Source organism: Drosophila rhopaloa, unplaced genomic scaffold (genome assembly GCF_018152115.1).
Source record: "Drosophila rhopaloa isolate 14029-0021.01 unplaced genomic scaffold, ASM1815211v1 contig_163, whole genome shotgun sequence".
Taxonomy (NCBI): Eukaryota; Metazoa; Arthropoda; class Insecta; order Diptera; family Drosophilidae; genus Drosophila; species Drosophila rhopaloa.
Window position 1 is genome coordinate 15,360,440 of NW_025335043.1, and position 17,986 is coordinate 15,378,425.

Here is a 17,986-nt window from a genome sequence, read left to right on the forward strand (position 1 = left end):
TAGTTGTAAGTAAGATTGATCAAATTAAAGGATCTTAAAGCATTTAAAATAATATTTAGCTTGACATCTCAATACTCCAGTTTACCTTGGTCCTGAATTGACCTGCTTAAGTCGCTTATCCAATTTCAATCGACAGTTTCTCCTTGACAAAGTCTCTGCAGCAGCAATATCTGGCTCAAGCACCCCAGTATAATGGCACTTGAAGGAACATTACCTCGAGGACGATTGGCGATGGCATGGGTATGGGTATGGGTATGGCATATCCTGGCGCACAACACTTGGAACTTGGAACTCGGGGCACTTGAGCCCATTCAGCCCAGCAGAATTACAGGCCCCCGTTTGAAGGATACTTGCAGTGGCAGCATTTGCGTCATTCACAAAACTGCGGCTCGTAACTTGCCACACACACACACACACACACACTTTGGCAGCAGAGTCCTGCGACACAATTGTCCTTCCAGCGGCAAACGGGTGAATGAACCTGCTCGGCGGATGACCCAGTTTTTTGGGTGCAGCAACAGCGGCAGGACACCCAGCTACCCATTCATCGGCATCCTTGTCGCGTTCAATGACACAACACACGGGGCTATGAATGAAAAAGGGACCTGTGCGCATGCCAACTAGGTCAATATCCTTTGCCGTGACGTCACCAGTGACACAGTTAACCACCCAGAGTCCGCATAGTTTACTCCCCTTTTCCTTCTTTCCGTTTTACAACATTTTTGCTCTTTATTCTAAGTTGGCTCTAACAAAAATCGCAGGCTAAAAATGGATATTCGCAATAAGCGTTTTACAAAAATTTGATTTAAAACCATTATAACAGAGTTCTTCAAGCGACAACTGCGATACGACGACGGCTACGGCTGTAAACCATAAAAATGAAACTAAGCTTAAGAGAAACGATCCTTTTGCTTCCTGAAAAGGACACACCACAAGCGCACAGTCTGTAGTTTAGATAAGTTATAGCGAAAATCTCTCGTCGGTTGTACGTTTGCAAAGTTTGGCAAGCGAATTCGCTTATAAGATCTCGAAGAGCTTCTTCAGTTCCACCATCAGCGACCAATCGGCCTTTATTAGATCATCGCGGAAGTAGTCCTTGCAGGCATCGATGCTCTGTCGCGAAATCTGTAAAGGATAAGAAAAGAAATTGAAGTGAAATTATTGATTGGCATTGGATGATGTGCATAGAAATATCTAAGATTTCTAGTGGATTTAAGATTTATTAGTAATATAGTTCAAAGATTAGTGCCTAATGGATTATGCTTATTACAAATAAATGAATGCATTTTCTATCATTACTGTATCCTTATAATGAGGTTACCAAAAAGGAAAGTTATGTAAAAATATTAATTTGTATTGGATATGCATAGATATATCAGAGATCTCTGGTGAATTTATTGTTTAATAGTATCGCAGTTAAAAATCGAGTGCTCAATGAATTTTGCTTATTAAAAATAAAAGATAAAACGTCTCAACTAATTTGATCATTTCCTTTGAATTTTGTTACCTTATAATTAGGTTGCCAATAAAAAAAGTTACAAGAAAATATTGATTGGTAGTGGATGATATTATAAAGAACTATTAAACTATTATACATATATCATATATATTATAAGAACTATTATATTATTATACATATACCACATATACCATATATTAATATAATAGTTATTTATAATATTATAATTCAAAATGTATTGCCTAATGGATTATGTTTATTAGAATTAAAAGAATTTAAAAGTCTCAACTAATTTGATCATTTCCTACTATTACTGTTTACCTTAAAATTAGGTTACCAACAAAGAAAGTTATAAGAAAATAATGATTGGTGTTGGATATGCTCAGAGATATCAGAGATTTATGATTTAATGGTATATGTATGATAACATAAAATTTTAATATTATAATATTATAGTTAAATATGTATTGCCTAATGGATTATGTTTATTACAAATAAAAGAATTCAAAGGTCTCAACTAATCTGATCATTTCCTTTCATTACTCTTACCTTAAAATTAGGTTACCAACCAACGAATTTGTCTACGAAACATGCTTGCTGAATGGCAATTCGATTAAGCCAAAATAATTAAAAGTCCATTAAAACTCAAGAGCAGAGGCACAAAGTGAAATTGTAATAATATTCTGCACCGTGCGCCTATAAATGCATATTAATAACACGCTGCGCTACACATAAATCATTTGCATTTTGAAATCAGCGAAAATGTATAATTGGAACGTGCCAATTGTCATAACTCCAAAGGGAGATCGGGGATGTCTGCTCCATCAATCAAACAACGGGGCGGCACGTGTCGTTCCCGATCCCCCTTACCCCTTCCCCCTCCCCTGAAACCCCGACATATGCCGCATAACAATTAAAATCATTTTCAACAATACTTTTTTTTTCCATATTTTTCGTATCCGATTCAGACAGACTTTATACTTCAGCAGGCAGCAACGCTTTATCGAAGCTATTTTAGTGTCGCCATTTTTTATGGCGCCTTTTTAATGCGTTTTTTAATGGGTCGCGTTTATGGCGAGTCTGAAGACCTCATGAATAGTTCCACTTTCAGGCCCCCCAAAAGTCCGATTACAGCACGCCCTTGATAAAGACAACACTCTGTCCTTTGTCCCGCTTAATTATTATATTTATACCCATCCCCTTCTCGTTTTTACTTTTATTTTTTTTGGCGCAGCGCATATTAATTAGGCTCGATCAATGGTTTTGATTATTGGAGCCGTATATATTTATGTTCGAGAGATTTCTCTAAACGATAAGCGGAATAATGCCTCTCAAGGAGTCCCCATTTATGGCCATGCATATTAAATGGGCGAATGGGCTGGGCTTTTGTCCGCAGTCTCGGAGTTGAAGGATATCGTTAAAGACAGAGCCTGAATTTAAGTAGCTATTGATTGGTTATCTATGGCAGGGAATGGGATAGTTCAAATCGAAATTTATTTGACTTGCTGATTTTGATTTTACAGCCCATCAAGTCCTGGCATTCAATATGCAATCAGGGAATTTTTCAGAGAATAAAAGAGTCAGAGTAATAGTTCTTAAGGCCCTATTATCAATGGTAGGAAATATATTCATAATTAAAACATTAAGGCAGATAAATAGAGAATATGTTCGTAAAGTTAAATAGATTTACTTAGCAGTATAAAAAAAAAAAAAAAAAAAATTAATGGGTTCAGTAAATCCGGCAATAAATGGAATTAAAATCAGAAATTCAAATTTAATAAGTACAGTAAAGTACATCATGCGGCAATAAATGGAATTAAAATTAGGCAGCATAATTCTAATGCAGATTAATAGAGAACTGAAGGCTTTGTTATCAAAAATAGATTTCCCACACAATAACTGCACATTCTCGATTGCAATGGAATTTAGCCCACTGAAAGCCCATTTAGTGCCCCAATAATCCTAATCTCGACTAATTGCTGCTATTTTTAGCTCTGCCATGGGCCTTGTCCAATTTTGCAACTGAACTGGCTAACAAGGCCGAAACCAAAGCCAAAGTCTATGGCTGACCTCAGCTCCGATTTTCAATGGAGGGGAGTTTCGAGGTTTCGAGGTTTGGGGTTGGCTTCTCTGCTCTCCACTCTCTGCTCCATTTTGGGTCACCGAATGCGTCATAGCTGATAAATTAAAGCCAAAAAAAAAAAAAAAAATAATGCAACAAAAAACGGGCGAAGAAGTCGATATACCCGCTGCAAAACACACGGTAAATTATATTCTCACAAACTGGTTCATGATGCATCCTAGAAAACTGGGTTAAAGCCCGACTTGCTAACTTGATGCTCGGGCCAAAGTAGGTCATTCGAACTGTTGCAAGTGCATTTCGCCGCTATAAGGTAAAATGTGACGTCAGCCGGCGACTCGGATTGTCCAAAAATACAGCGCTAGAAAATGCCGACTTTCAACATCAAAGTTATGTCATTTCCGATCAATCTGGTTGATGGAGGCTATGGGCCATAGCCCCCACGACCCCTTCATAAAATTGGTACGTCAAATTGAATGGCCAAAGGTAACAGCCATAGACATAATACCAACTTTCATGGCACTTTACAAACACCAAATTGCGGCATTTCCCATGGTTCAGCTGATAAGGCAGCTATAGGTATGCGTTCTATAAATAAAATTGGGAGTGTACACTGGGGTGGTGGCCAAATGTACAACATGATGGCTTTTGATCGGAGGCTGCAACTTCAAAAACCCCAAATTAGGCATTACCGATCGTTAAATAATAATAACAAGATAATCAGATTGAACTAGATACCATACGTTGCATTTTTTAATCAATATTGATTGGAAGTAGGAACTTTTTGCATATGCCTTAATCATAAGTTTTAAGAATTGTTAAAGGTCCAAATGATAATCAGATTGACGGACTAGACTTACATTTTTACAGCCGTTACGTCGGATAGAGTAAAAGGGTATATCTGGTGATCCTGATCAAAAAGTATGTATACTTTTATGCTAGGAGGATGTCTCGTTCTCCGTTCACCCTTTGACCAAAATATATATTCTCTGCATCAGGATCACTAATAAAAGTCGAAAAAGGCCAAAATGACCCGTCTGAAAATCACGGCACACAATCTGGTCGATCCGAGGATCTGGGTTAGTCCGTGCTGACGATGCTCGGGGCAGAGGTCAATGATCTGTCCAAGTCATGTCTGTCCGTGGACCGTAAAATGAACGTCAGCCTGAGATCTCGGAAACAAATACAAAGCTAGATTAGATTGGAATGTGTGTATGTAGGTTTATGGAGGCAGGGCCACCCCCAAACGACCCCGCATGCATAAGTTTGTTTCAAAAGGTCAGCCACGACATAATCCCCTTTAACGCCCAGGCAATCAGCTTATATACGATTGGGTTCTATAAATTTAAGGATATTTCTGGGGTGGTGGAACCCAACATGTGCTTTTGATGGTGCTTTATCAATACCTATCGAAAGGTTAGCGAAGAAATTTTAATATCAAGATAATCAGATTGAACTAGATACCATAAGTTGCATTTTTTAATCAATATTGTTTCTATCTACCATCTCCTTTGCACTTGCCTTTAATCATAAGTTTTACTGAATAGTCAGGGCACCCGATGATAATCGTTCTAGATTACATTTTTTAATCAATATTATTGGCCATCCAGAATTAATATGAAAGGAGTTGCAACAAAAGTTGATTGGAATAACGATCTTGAAAGTAGAAACTGTTTGCATAAGCTTAAATCATTAGTTTTAAGAATTGTTAAAGGTGAATAAGTTTTTGGACAATGCAAACTATATCATCCAATTTGGAGGCCTAAGAATACATATATTATATAATACATATATTATTAATATCTTTTGATGGAGGCTGCACTGCGAAAACCCCAAAAGGTTATCGATGAAATAATAATCCAATAACAAGTTAATCAGATTGAACTAGATTAATTTTTTAAATCAATATTATTGCCCATTAATAATTAATCACATCAAAATTTGATTGGAATAATGATCTTAAAAGTAGAAACTGTTTGCATATTCTTAAATCATTGGATTCAAAAGTTTTTAAAGCTGCAGCTTAGAAGGAAAACAATTTTTGGGCAGTGCAAACTTTATCATCCAATTTGAAGGCCTAAGAATACATATATTATAAATAGACAGGGAGTGTGTCACTTGGATAGTGGCATCCAATTTAATGTCTTTTGATGGAGGCTGCACTGCGAAAAGCTCAAAAGGTTAAGGATAAAATAATAATCTAATAACAAACTAATCAGATTGAACTAGAAACCATACATTACAAATTTTAATCATTTCCATTGCCCATCAATAATTAGATTGACTATTTGAAAGATACCACAAACAGGTTTAGTATTTCCTTATTAATAATATTCATAAAAAGTAGAAATGTTAACTGTGTATTTGGCTCTATCGAAACGCTAGCTTTTAGTTTTAACTTTAGATTAATAATAAATAAATTAATTGTGCATTTTTAAAGCTGCAGCTGATAATCAACACCGTTTTCGGGCAGTGCAAAACTTTATCATCCAATTTGGAGGCCTAAAAATACATCAATTCATCTTTATTTTTACGCCGCATTAATTGAATAAAGCGCTCTGCCAACTGAATGGGCAATTAGCGATGCCTGGCGTTTTGACGTCACCGATGTCACCCGCTGATAAGGGACAAAAATGAATCGAAAATTAAGTTAGCTATCGATTTTGGTTTTCAGCCAGCCACCTCCCATCGCTTTTCACCACCCACTACCCACCCCCCGTGCGCCCACTCATCAAGGGCGCTTGACGTCAGAGCTGGTAAGTAATTGTTAATCAAATGATTGAACGAAAGGAAGTTGCAAAGACCTTTCAACGCCACTTAAGCAAGTTAAGTCATCCCATGGAATGGCGTTCCATTCGATTCGATTCGATATTGTAGCCACTTAACACTTAACACACAACTTGGCCATGTAATTTGATAAGCCAACTGGCCGAGGTGGAAGTGCCCAAGGTGAATTGATATTTCGGAGGTGGAGTGCCTTTGCACCTGGCCAGTGATTCCACCCATCCACCCATTCACCCTTCCAGGTGCAATTGACAATTGCTGTTCAACTTAAGTGATTTGCACTCGAATTTGTACTCAATAGCAGACTGGCTTTTCCGCAACCAAAGTAAATTGATACGAGGAGTTCCAAATTAATTGGCTCAATGCAATATTATTCTAACAACCTAATTTCAAACACCTTAATTAATTTGGAGAGTGTGGTTACTTGAGAATTATTGGTATGTGTATATGGTATATGTAGTATTACTTGTTCTTATAATTGGGACAATGAATTGCTTTAAATTTAAACTTGTACTTAAAAAACATTTAATTAGAATGACAGGAATAATTTAAAAATGTAGTTCTAAGTACTTTTAAATTTGGCTTAATTATGCTATGTTTTGAAAATACTTTCAATAATAATTTATACTTGTTTAAAAACTTCCATTATAACCAAAAAATCAAAAAAAAAAAAAAAAAACCCCTAGGCAATTAAAAAGTAATTACCCATTGTTTGCAAAAGCCAAAGCGCAGTAATTAAAAGAATGAGGTTACAATAGCGCCACTCCAGATATCTAATCCGCCTATAAACATCTGCCACATGCCCCACAAAACAATGATATGGCGGTTCCTAACTTCCCGACCATAATGCACTCGAGTCTATCTTGAGTTCCAAGTTGATTCTTCCGCTCCCGAACACTTGTGAATTTATGGCCAGTCTATTGGTTATTGCTAAGGAGTCTGAAGTGGGAGGCCCCTTAAAAAAATCGGTATATCGACTTCAACTTACCTTGCTGATCAGCATGTCCTCGGCCTCGAAGTGGCGACCAAACATCTTGGGTGATTCACCGGGAATCGGGTCGATCTTAATGCAAATCTCTTGGCCCTTGCGCGCCGATTCGATTTGCTTGTGATTCGATTCGATGGAAGTCACGATTCCAATGTCCACAAACTGCAATCACACAAAGAAACAGAGAATAAGTGGTCAGAGAAATTGTGAAAGTGTTTTGCACTCGTGGCTTAAGGGGCGTATGTGTAATATCGCTGCAAACTAGAAAAAATCAGTTGGCCAAAGGGGATTTTTATGGGCTGGGGACTTCCGCATGTCATCGACTGAATTGCTGATAAGTTTCGCCAGCTCATTTAATATGCCAGAGCCGTAAAATAACTCCACGTTAAATGCTAAATAAAAGGTTTGCCAAAAAAAGTAGAATAGGCCGAGTGGGTGGGGAAATGGGTGGGTGGATGGGTGGGTGGGTGGGTTTGCTTATCAGCGCATCTGGCGCGAGTTTCATGTGCGGTGACCACTTCCTCAATTCCACTGATAAACTTGTGGGTGGATAGTTGTCTGTGTTTTTTATGCTTTTTGTGGAGTGCCGAGGGGCTTACTAGATAACATTTAAGACCGAACTCTAACAACTCACTGTTAAAAAAAATTAATAAAATATATTATATAAGACACTAACTTGAGAGCAATACGCAAAATTAAATGACTTAAAAAGTAATTTATCACCAATTATACAATTTCGTTTAAAAGCAGCATGTATATTTTTAAAATAGTTATTTCATAAATAATTAAGTCGGAAAATTGTCATTTAATAAGGCAAATATGATTTTAAATCAGAAAGTTTTCAAATATATTTGTATTTAAAATGTTGATTTTTAAACGAGAATTTAATTTTTTTTCATTAAGTTAAATTTATTAAAATAATTTTTATTTTATGATACAAAACACTTTGATTTGAGCAAGAAATGGGTATCTCTAGCTACTATATTTAAAACCAGTAAACGCTATAATACAATCCAAAGAAATTTAATTAGAATATTAATTGAAATGTAAGTAATGTAAATTAGTTCTAAATTCTTTCAAGAACCAGCAGTTTTCTCGTCGTGCAGCGAGTGCCTATCTCGATGGCCTAACAAAGTCATTGAACCAAATTGTAACATGTTTGTTGTCGTAACCCGTTTGCACTCGACAAAAACAAAACAGGAAACTGTTGCCAACGTCGCGTTTCCTGTGGGCGCCCCAATGGCGGTCGACGTCGCTGCCCTCGTTCGTATTTCATTCAAACCAAATAAATTATTGAAAATCTTTTTTTTTTTTCCTTTTTGTTGGCCTGTTGCTATCGGTGCAAATAGCTACATAGCACATTTACACACCCTCTAGAAAGGGGGGAGGGGAAAGAGGTGGGGGTGTAGCAGCATTTGTCACCATTTCCTGTCGTTGATTACTCATACGCCCCGTTCCACGTCTTCCGCTGCGGCGGCGTCTTCGCGTTTTCGCGCTCTCTTCGAAAATTTTCATTAAATGTGTTAATTTATTTCCATTTCCACACAATTTTTTCTTTCAACATTGCGCTTCTGCGGTGCTAGCCGGCGATTTTCGTCTTTTATGAGAGCAACGAAATCATCCCAGTGGGGAATATTTATGATATACAGATAGATATGGTATATGGCGCGGGGGGAATGGGGGAAAACAACCCGGCCCATACCAAAATCGTACGAAATGATGAGAGGAGAAATTTATGGCCCTGTTGATGCAAGTGGCAAAAAAAAGCGACTTGAAAGGAGATAAATCGGTAAAGAAATACGGATTCTTATGAGCGAATTTTATTACTCAAATAAGCAAGATATATTTTACTTTTAATGACTTTTGAAAAATAATTATCTATTAAAAAAGGAAAGAGCGTTAAACACAAATATTTATAATGGATGTTTACTCTCCAAAAATTCCAGAGAGACGTTAAATGTATTACAAATTACTCCCGTATTTAGCAATAAATTGATCTATACATTTTTTATTATTGTATTAATAAAGGTCAAAAAATGCTTATAAACTTAAAATTTGTTGTTTCTGAAGATTTCCTTTTGAGATTTTGAAATATTATGTTACTGAAAAAACAGTTTTATTAAATATTCTTTAATTATTGAAAAATAGAAGGCAATATTTAAGGATTCGTCCCACTTTCTTGAATTAATCCGCTTTGACTACAATTTAGTACAGCCAAAAATAGTTCAACAAAATTGGGATTTATTTTCGGTTTTGATGCCAAATAAAACAAATTCTTTATTCGATGACGACGCGGCCGTCTCGTGTCGGCGAAAAACCCAAACAAGTTGACTACGAAAACAACATTTTACATTCTGCTTTTTTTTCGGTTCGATTTTGTATATTTTTTTTACAACTTTTTCTGGCTGGCAGATCGTTTGCCCGAGTGTGTGTGTGTGCATCGGCATTTATCTAAAAATATGATTTATATATTTCGTGCAGACCGGATGTCGTCTATTTTCGAAAAAAGCGCTGCCTGTATGAATGAACGAAAACAACAAATCGAAAGCTCACAAAACGAGATTCAAAACAATTTGGCTTTTTGTGAAATATTTGATAGAGAGCGACAACAAGAGAGACAAACAAATAGATTGTCTGATATCATTTTTTTTTTTTCATTTTTGGGCAGCGCAAACATTTTAGTGACACAATTCTCTGATTTCTTTGCAGCTTGTTTATGCTGTTGTCAGCAGGAAACACTAAATTAGTTGACCGTAGAGAGAATTACCCCATATATATGGCGCATAAAATATATATATACACATTTATATGTGTCAAAGACGAAAATTCGCAACATCCGTCGCGCGGGAGACTCCAAAAAATATATTTTTCAAGGTTCTTTTCGCTCTGCGCAGCTGCAACTTCAAGGGGCCTCGAAAAAACAGTAGCCACATCAATTCTTTAAATCTCGGCTGCCGGTCTTGGATTCTACCCATCCCCGCGGGCTGCTGATCTACGCTTTTCAAACGAATCTAGAAACCTGCCTACGTCATGCTTTTCGAGGGAGAGAGAAGAACTTGTCGCTGATTCGAGTTCGAGTTCGGCCCGCAAGCCCCCACAATTTGAGGAAGCATTTATATAGTCATCATCACCGTGATCGCTATGAACATGATCACGATCCATCCGTCCACGGACCACCAGATAACCCCACTCATCTGGCTGCCCACAACATTCGGGGAGGAGGAGTTGGATGGAAGATGGAAGACAGCTTGGGCAGATCTTGGTAGCTGAACAAGTAGGGAAATAGAAAAGTAGGTGTGCAGCAGGGCTGGAAAATGGAAAAATATTCCAGAAATATAATACTTTCCATATTTACAATGTACACGGATTAACGAACAACTTTATAATTTAAAACTTTCTAATGTAATAAGACAAAGCATTCTTTTAAATGTCTCTTCTGGTTTGAGTCAAGATCCAAAAATTGTATCTTAATCTAGTGTTGAAAAGTTGTTATTGATTAATGGCTAATAAGGCTTGTAAGTAATAATAAAAGTACAAAATTGTTTAACCATATTCTAGGATTGAACAGTTAATACTTAAAAAAGTATTTGAAGTTTAATAAATGTATTGATATCTATTGAGACTCTAGAATTATGTGTTGATTAACTTTAACTCACCTAGGCTTCAGTATTGATTAACTCTTTGTAAAGCAAGCAGTGACATACAAATTCTTTTTTTTTTTTTTTTTTTAATACTGGTAGTAATACTTTTTAATTCAAAGCTTATATAAAAGGCATTATTTCCTAGTTATTATCCATCCCTAACGTTCTCCAAAACCTGGCATCTAGAGTCATGCAACGCCCAGCGACATGGCTTTCAACGGCAATAACAATGCCCACAACACCTACCAAATGAGCCAAGTCAGACTGCTCTGAGCCATCCATTCATCGTCTTCGCCTTCGTCAGCAGAAGTCTAGTCATGCTCATTAGCATCTCGAACCTCGAGTCTCGAATCTCCAGTGCAGCGACGCCCACCAGCAACACTTGGTGGCTCGTAGGAGGCCAAAAAGAAAATCTTTCACTCACAGGAAGTCGGTGGGCAAGCTCATCATCGTCATCATCGTCATTGCCATCACAATCCAGCATAGGCAAATCCCAGGTGGGAGTTGTGTTGCCAAGGTGTTAAAGACCTCCGCTGATTAGAAATGATTAGCGGACGCAGTATATCTGTATTTGGTTGTTATTCATTTCGATGTCGTAGTTTGCGCCACTCGAAAAGCAAAAATTAAAGCCCATTGATTATTGTTTAATTTGTTTGGGTTAACGCCGTGTTATCGGACATCGGAAATACTTGATAGATACCCGCCAGCTGCTCGGCATATGGCCATTAATCAGTTGTGTCAATAAAGTGGGTTCCTCTATCCATGCCTCGCCCATATGTATATTAATCCGAGTGCAAAACAATCAATTATGCGGCCAGGTGAACGAAATTGATGAAACCGTTTGATGAACCACCGATAGCAATCGAACAAAGAATATATAAAAATACACAAAAGGCGATAAGAACGCCCCCAAATGCAAGTCAAAATTGGACTCTGGTCTGAAGGAAGTGAATGCGAGTAGTTGAGTTAGGTGAGTTATCAGCCAAATTCGTATCAAGTTCAATGCCTGACTTAATGGCTATTATTAATATTCACTTGATTGGCTGGAATAGGAGTCTCCAAGGTTCTGGCGTCTCACTAAACGACCATAAAATATTATTCCATCGACGGTTTTCCCCACCCAGCCATATAAAATAAAACTTCAAGTACATTTCTCCTGTTCGCCCGACGAAAGTGGAGTGTGCGGAAGTTTTTTATTACACCATCTACATACTTCAAGTTGTGTAAACAAATAGTAAATTCTGTCTGGGATTAAATGGAAATTTGTTGTTCTATTTCACAACTAATGGAATAATTTGTAGTGTTGTTTCAGCTAAGATTTTCAAAAGAGTTAGTACTATTTTTCCTGTATTTTTTAGAAATAAAACGATTTCTTCAACCTGACCTATGCTAACCCTTTTATCTCTGAACTGGCAACTTGTAATATTTATCTTAGAGTCTGGTGCCTCCCACAATATAATCAGCTATCTGAAACAGATGTGAATTATTACGACAACTGAAAACAAACCGAAAACGAAGAAAAAGTCATCAGCGGAATCTTGCCAGACAATTTGTCAGCCCTTTTCTGCTGCCGGTTTATTGTTCCACTTAGTTGGAAAATTTTTGCGTAGGTGTTACGTCTGCTCTTTATAATATTTCTCTTTTTCATTTCATTTTTTTTTCATTTTTCCCCACATGCTGGTTTTTTATTTTTATAGCCTGCACCCCAAGAACATTTAGCGATTAAACAAACGTCAATTAAGTATATTTATTTTGGGTGCGCGTGTAAAATGGGTGGAAATGGGGAAGAAGCAGTTGAGAATAAGAACGTTTTTATGTCAGTTTTCCGTCGGTTTTTGTGCAAATTCAGCATTTCCGGCCAAGAAAAACTGAAATGTGACGAAGGCGACCAACTGACCGAGCAAAGGCGAAATAAAACCAACATAAAACAGAAACAACGACGACGTCAATTTCCAAGCCGCAAAAACAAAGGCAAAGAAAGAAAATACAAAATAACAAAAAAAAAATACAGAGAGCGACGAGTAATTTGCTAATTACGCTAATTTCTTTTGTTGTTGCTGGTCGGTCTGCTTTTATTGCAATTGCCATTTGTAATCGCAGCCATTGTTGTTGTTACTCTGCCTGTTTATTTTCATAGTAAAATAAATATATAAGGCAAGCGTACACAGAAAGAAAAAATAGGGGATAGGATATGGCAAGTTTAAATTTTTGCTGCTGCTACTAGCATATTAAATTGATCTATAAATATATGAATGTAAAAAGTTCATTTTTGCGAAGTAATAAAAAGTAATAAAAAAATATAAATATCAAGTTTTTCTTGATATTATTGATTTTTTATCAACTATTTTTTTCTGTGTAGATGCAGACACATGAAGACGGGGCAAAAAAAAGCGCGTATCTAAGCGGATTTTACTATCTTATCGTTTTGCCCCAATGCATGTGTGAGTATCTTGTGTGTGTGTCGAATATCCAAGTGTGTGTGTGTGTATTTTATGGCCGTCGAAACACGAAACTCTCCCCACCACCCACCAAACCCCCCGCATCCACAATTGGCCTAGGCAATAGTCAAGGCAACAACAGGAAATAAGCATTTTTATGAATGAAACGAAAGCGAGACACAGACAAACAAACAAATAGAGAGACCCGCACACAGACACACACACACCTATTCACACCCATACATGGCCAAAGGCACTTACAGTTATGTGCAAAATGTTTAGCTAAAATACAGTAGGTGGTTTAATTTAGTTGTAGGAAAGTTAATATGGAGGTGATATATTACTCATGTTAATCGTGGGTTTTTAAATTTACTTTCTTTGACAATCATTTTTGATAGAGAAAATTATAAATCAAAACTTAAATTTGTTCATTTCATAGAAGCATTAGTAACACATCAATTACTAGAGTTTTAAAATGTATGGGGTATTGTTACCCCTCTTTTTTTATAGTTACTTAAGAAATCTCATTTGTATATAAATAACAAAAATCCTCTAAGAACGTCTTTTTTTAAACACTTAGTATTTAACAAAAGCACTTTTTAACAAAAGCAATAACTAGAACACACTCCATACTTTCGCCACTTTACCCCAACGATAATATTTATTCCCATTTGGGGAAAACTACTTTATTGTATAAATTTGTATTTGTAGTTTTCATTCATGAGTTGCGAGCGCTTTGTCGTGTTGTTGTTGCCACTATTTGTTATGGTCTGTTTGCTCTATTTTATATTAAGAGCTTTTATTGCGGCCGTATCCGATAGATACAGGCACACTTTGAGATACATTTTTCGGCACGGCAGAGTGCGCCCACATGTCTTCCAACTGTTCTATTATGAAATCTCCGACGCTGCCCCCGCTTATCATAATAAGATACAAATGTATCTCGTAGCTGGGTTGGGCCATTCATAAAATTCCCATTTCATTCATAAGCAAAACTTCCGCTTTCCCGCCGTTTCGGCACGTTCATAGGAGCACACCTGCCTTATCTCGGGGGTTGCTCTGCCCATCCACTCCTCACTATTCGGCATTCGGTGGCACTTCCTATTCGGATCCTTCCTGCACTTCCGACGGAGGCTTCTCCTGACCCCTGACCCCCGACCCCAAACAGCTGGCAACCTCAGCACACTTCTGCCATGAGTAACACACTCAGCTCGCTATCTCTACCTTTTCATTCATAAACTTCTGGGCTTACACTGGAAACAAATATATTACGAATAAAGGTATAATATGGACAATAAAAGTTCGCTTATTATTGGTAGATTGGGCATCCCCAATAAATAAAATAAATTATTAAATAAATTATTCTCGGCATTAAACTAGAAATCTTTTGGGATAGCAAATCATCGGAATTTTAGATTTCTTCATTCTTAAAAACAGTTATTCCAAGAAACCTATTACAACTATTATTTAATCTTATTACTATTATTTAATATTTTTTTAGAAAAAAATTCCTAATAATACTTGGCTCTACTACAAATATCTTACTTTAAGATCATATTCTTATAATTGTTTGGCTTTTGTCTTAATGTGAAAGACTTTATATTCAAGAGTATGATAACAAAATCCAATGTTTGATTTTTAGAAAAAGGGAACAAAAGTAAATGCTAGTAATTTTTCTAGGTGTAGCCAATTATTTAGTTCCTACGTGCGGAAGTATTCACTTCCGTTCTACTTCCGCTCTGCCTCAGCCAGCTGAAAAAACTGCAGCTGGCTGGCTGTCTTTGGAACGCCGGCAATCCGCTTCCGCAGCTCTTTCTTTTTATTTTTCTCCTTCTCCATCTAAATATTATATATGTATATACCCACCCCGACTTCTTTTGTATTTAATTACTGGTTCCGGTTCTTAGCGCTGTTTCTTCTATCGCTTCATCACCATCCTCGCCCTACCATTATTATGTGCCCCTTGTTGTGGCATTGTCTAAAGTGTTCCTTTGTCGCACACGTATCCGTAAAACCGATTTGAATTCATAACAATCCCAAATGGCGAAAGATGACGCAGTTCCGAAAACCAAGACGAAGTGTCCGGAAATCATCGATTGTAATCTGAAAAGTGAGATACTCTTCACGGGTTCTCAAATTCGATGGTTAAGAAGATCTTAAGGGATATTGGTTTCCAGGCAGGCAATAATCAGGGTGTTAACTTTATGCGTTGTTTTGAGTTGTTGGGAAATTACCAAAATTCATTCAATATTATAATCTCTAAGAAAATATGTCAATATTTATACTATTTGAAAAGATAGTCTTTGTTTTAATCTTTATGAAGAAACCAATCTAAATTTAATGTCCTACTAAAAAGCACACAATCTATGGGATTTTCCAGTCTATTCATTCTTTTCCCCCATAAATTGCCAAAGCTCGTAAGACTCTTTCACTCAGCGAATAGTCATTCATTCACAGAAAAGAAACGCGTAGATCAACTGGGTTCTTATTGAGGCGACAACGGAAGTCGTAAGCCATGAAGGCTCAACAATTGAGGCGACCGGCGAAATAAAAAATAATACTTAAATCTCGCTCTTAAATGCCCCGACAGGTTCGAGAATAAAAAGGGGGCCTGCGGGGAGTGGTGGAGACACCCTTACCTACTTAAACTTAACTCGCAGCCCATAAATTAGGCAAGATCAACAACAAAAACAGAAAAAACAAGAAAGGAAAGCTAACTTCGGGCGGAGCCGAAGTTGATATACCCTTGCAGAATACTCTGTAAATTATATTCTCCAAAATTATTCATATGATGCATTCTTAATACTCATAAAAAATCCCAACTTTCTAACTTTAAAAACACCAAAGTTATGGCATTTCCAATCGTTCAGTTATATGGCAGCTATAGGATATAGTCGGCCGATCCTTATGAAATTTGGTAGGTCGGATTGGCTGGCCAAATATAACACCCATAGAAATGCCAACTTCCTAACTTTACAAACACCAAGTTATGGCATTTCCGATCAATCAGTTATATGGCAGCTATAGGATATAGTCGGCCGATCCTTATGAAATTCGGCATGTCGGATTGATTAGCAAATACAAAACCCATAGAAAATCCCAACTTCCTAACTTTACAAACACCAAAGTTATGGCATTTCCGATCGTTCAGTTATATGGCAGCTATAGGATATAGTCGGCCGTTCCGACTTATATACTGCGTGCAAAGGAAAGAAGGGTGTGTGCAAAGTTTCAATTCGAAATCTTTAAAACTGAGAGACTAGTTCGCGTAGAAACAGACAGACGGACAGACAGACGGACAGACAGACGGACAGACAGACGGACAGACAGACGGACAGACGGACAGACGGACAGACGGACGACGGACATGGCTTATCAACTCGGAGGTGATCCTGATCAAGAATATATATACTTTATAGGGTCGGAGTGTCTCCTTCTGCGTTCACACTTTGACCAAATTATAATACTCCGGTATAAAAAGAATAAGAAATGGGCGGAGGCGATCGGAACGAACAGCAAGGCAAACGGCTACTATATAAATATGAACGTGTATATATAAATCGAAAAACTGCAAGAGCCCAGGGGCCATTTAATTAACAAAAACCAGCAGTAGCCGCGCTCCGAATGAGCTTTCATTTCCGCTACAGCAGCCAGGCACTTGGGGCATGAATGAAAATATTAAAAGATATCGATCGCCTTTCGATCTCACTACTTGCTACTCCAACTCCAACTCCACCTCGCCACTGCAACCGAAAACTCTTTCTGCCACCAGATTTCTGGTTTCTCTGCGGTTTGGGCAAAAGAAAAGACAACAGCAGGCCGCAAAATAATATCTATATACACATATGCAAGACGATCTGCAAGTGATCTGCCACAGTCTGTCTCCCCGGCTTTGAAAACGGTCTTTAGGAGGCAACAAGATTGCAGCCAATTACAGTGAAGATTCTAAAACGAAAACGAGTATGTGGGTTTCCCAAATCAAATTAGAAAGACTTTTAAAATTGATCTACTTTTTATTTTAATAGGTTTTAAGGGAACTTTAGTTCAATGTTCTAGCCTTAAACCGTTCGAAACCAAAACTGTTCCTCTACTGACTCTACTATTAAAGCCCCTCTTAACGTGCGCATTATGTTCGAATCATTATTTAAACCCGATTTTCTATGGCTATAGAGGAAATAGTAAATATTATTAGTCAAACATTTAAAATTTATCAAAAATAGTAATGGTAAAACTAATAATTATTTCCAGGTCTTTAGATATTTATGGGATTATCTGTAAAACCACACTTTTCTAGTGTCTGAGCTCTAATTTGAGTTTTGTGAAGTTGAATTAGAAAAGTTATCTTTATGGATGTTAGACTGTAGTAGCTTTAGCTAGATATTGCCCCGTATAAATTGCTCGTAGACACGTACACACTCGCATCGCAACGTCCATATGTTAAGTGACTGACGGATTTGGATTTGGCGCTGGGTAACGCCTCCAACTTCCGTTTGCTGTTTTGGCTTTGGTTTTTAAGTGCAGGCAGGCAGTCGGCGAGGGAAAAGCGAAATAAATGTATTCCCCGGTAGATGTAGATGCAGATGATCGGTGATGGTG

The 17,986-nt window shown here is 37.4% G+C and overlaps 1 protein-coding gene and 1 pseudogene across 1 annotated transcript in view; one reads left to right on the top strand and one right to left on the bottom strand.

The window, feature by feature from the left end:
• Nucleotides 1-703: 703 nt before the first annotated feature.
• Nucleotides 704-17,986, bottom strand: part of LOC108047606 (eukaryotic translation initiation factor 5B) — a 44,650-nt gene continuing 27,367 nt past the window's right edge. The window contains exons 9-10 of the mRNA XM_044457823.1: nucleotides 7,312-7,473; nucleotides 704-1,125 (exon numbers count right to left, since the gene is read on the bottom strand). Coding sequence (XP_044313758.1) covers nucleotides 1,018-1,125; nucleotides 7,312-7,473 — 270 coding nt within the window. The 3' untranslated portion in view covers nucleotides 704-1,017. The remainder of the gene's footprint in view (nucleotides 1,126-7,311; nucleotides 7,474-17,986) is intronic.
• Nucleotides 10,355-11,225, top strand: LOC123037409 (annotated as a pseudogene).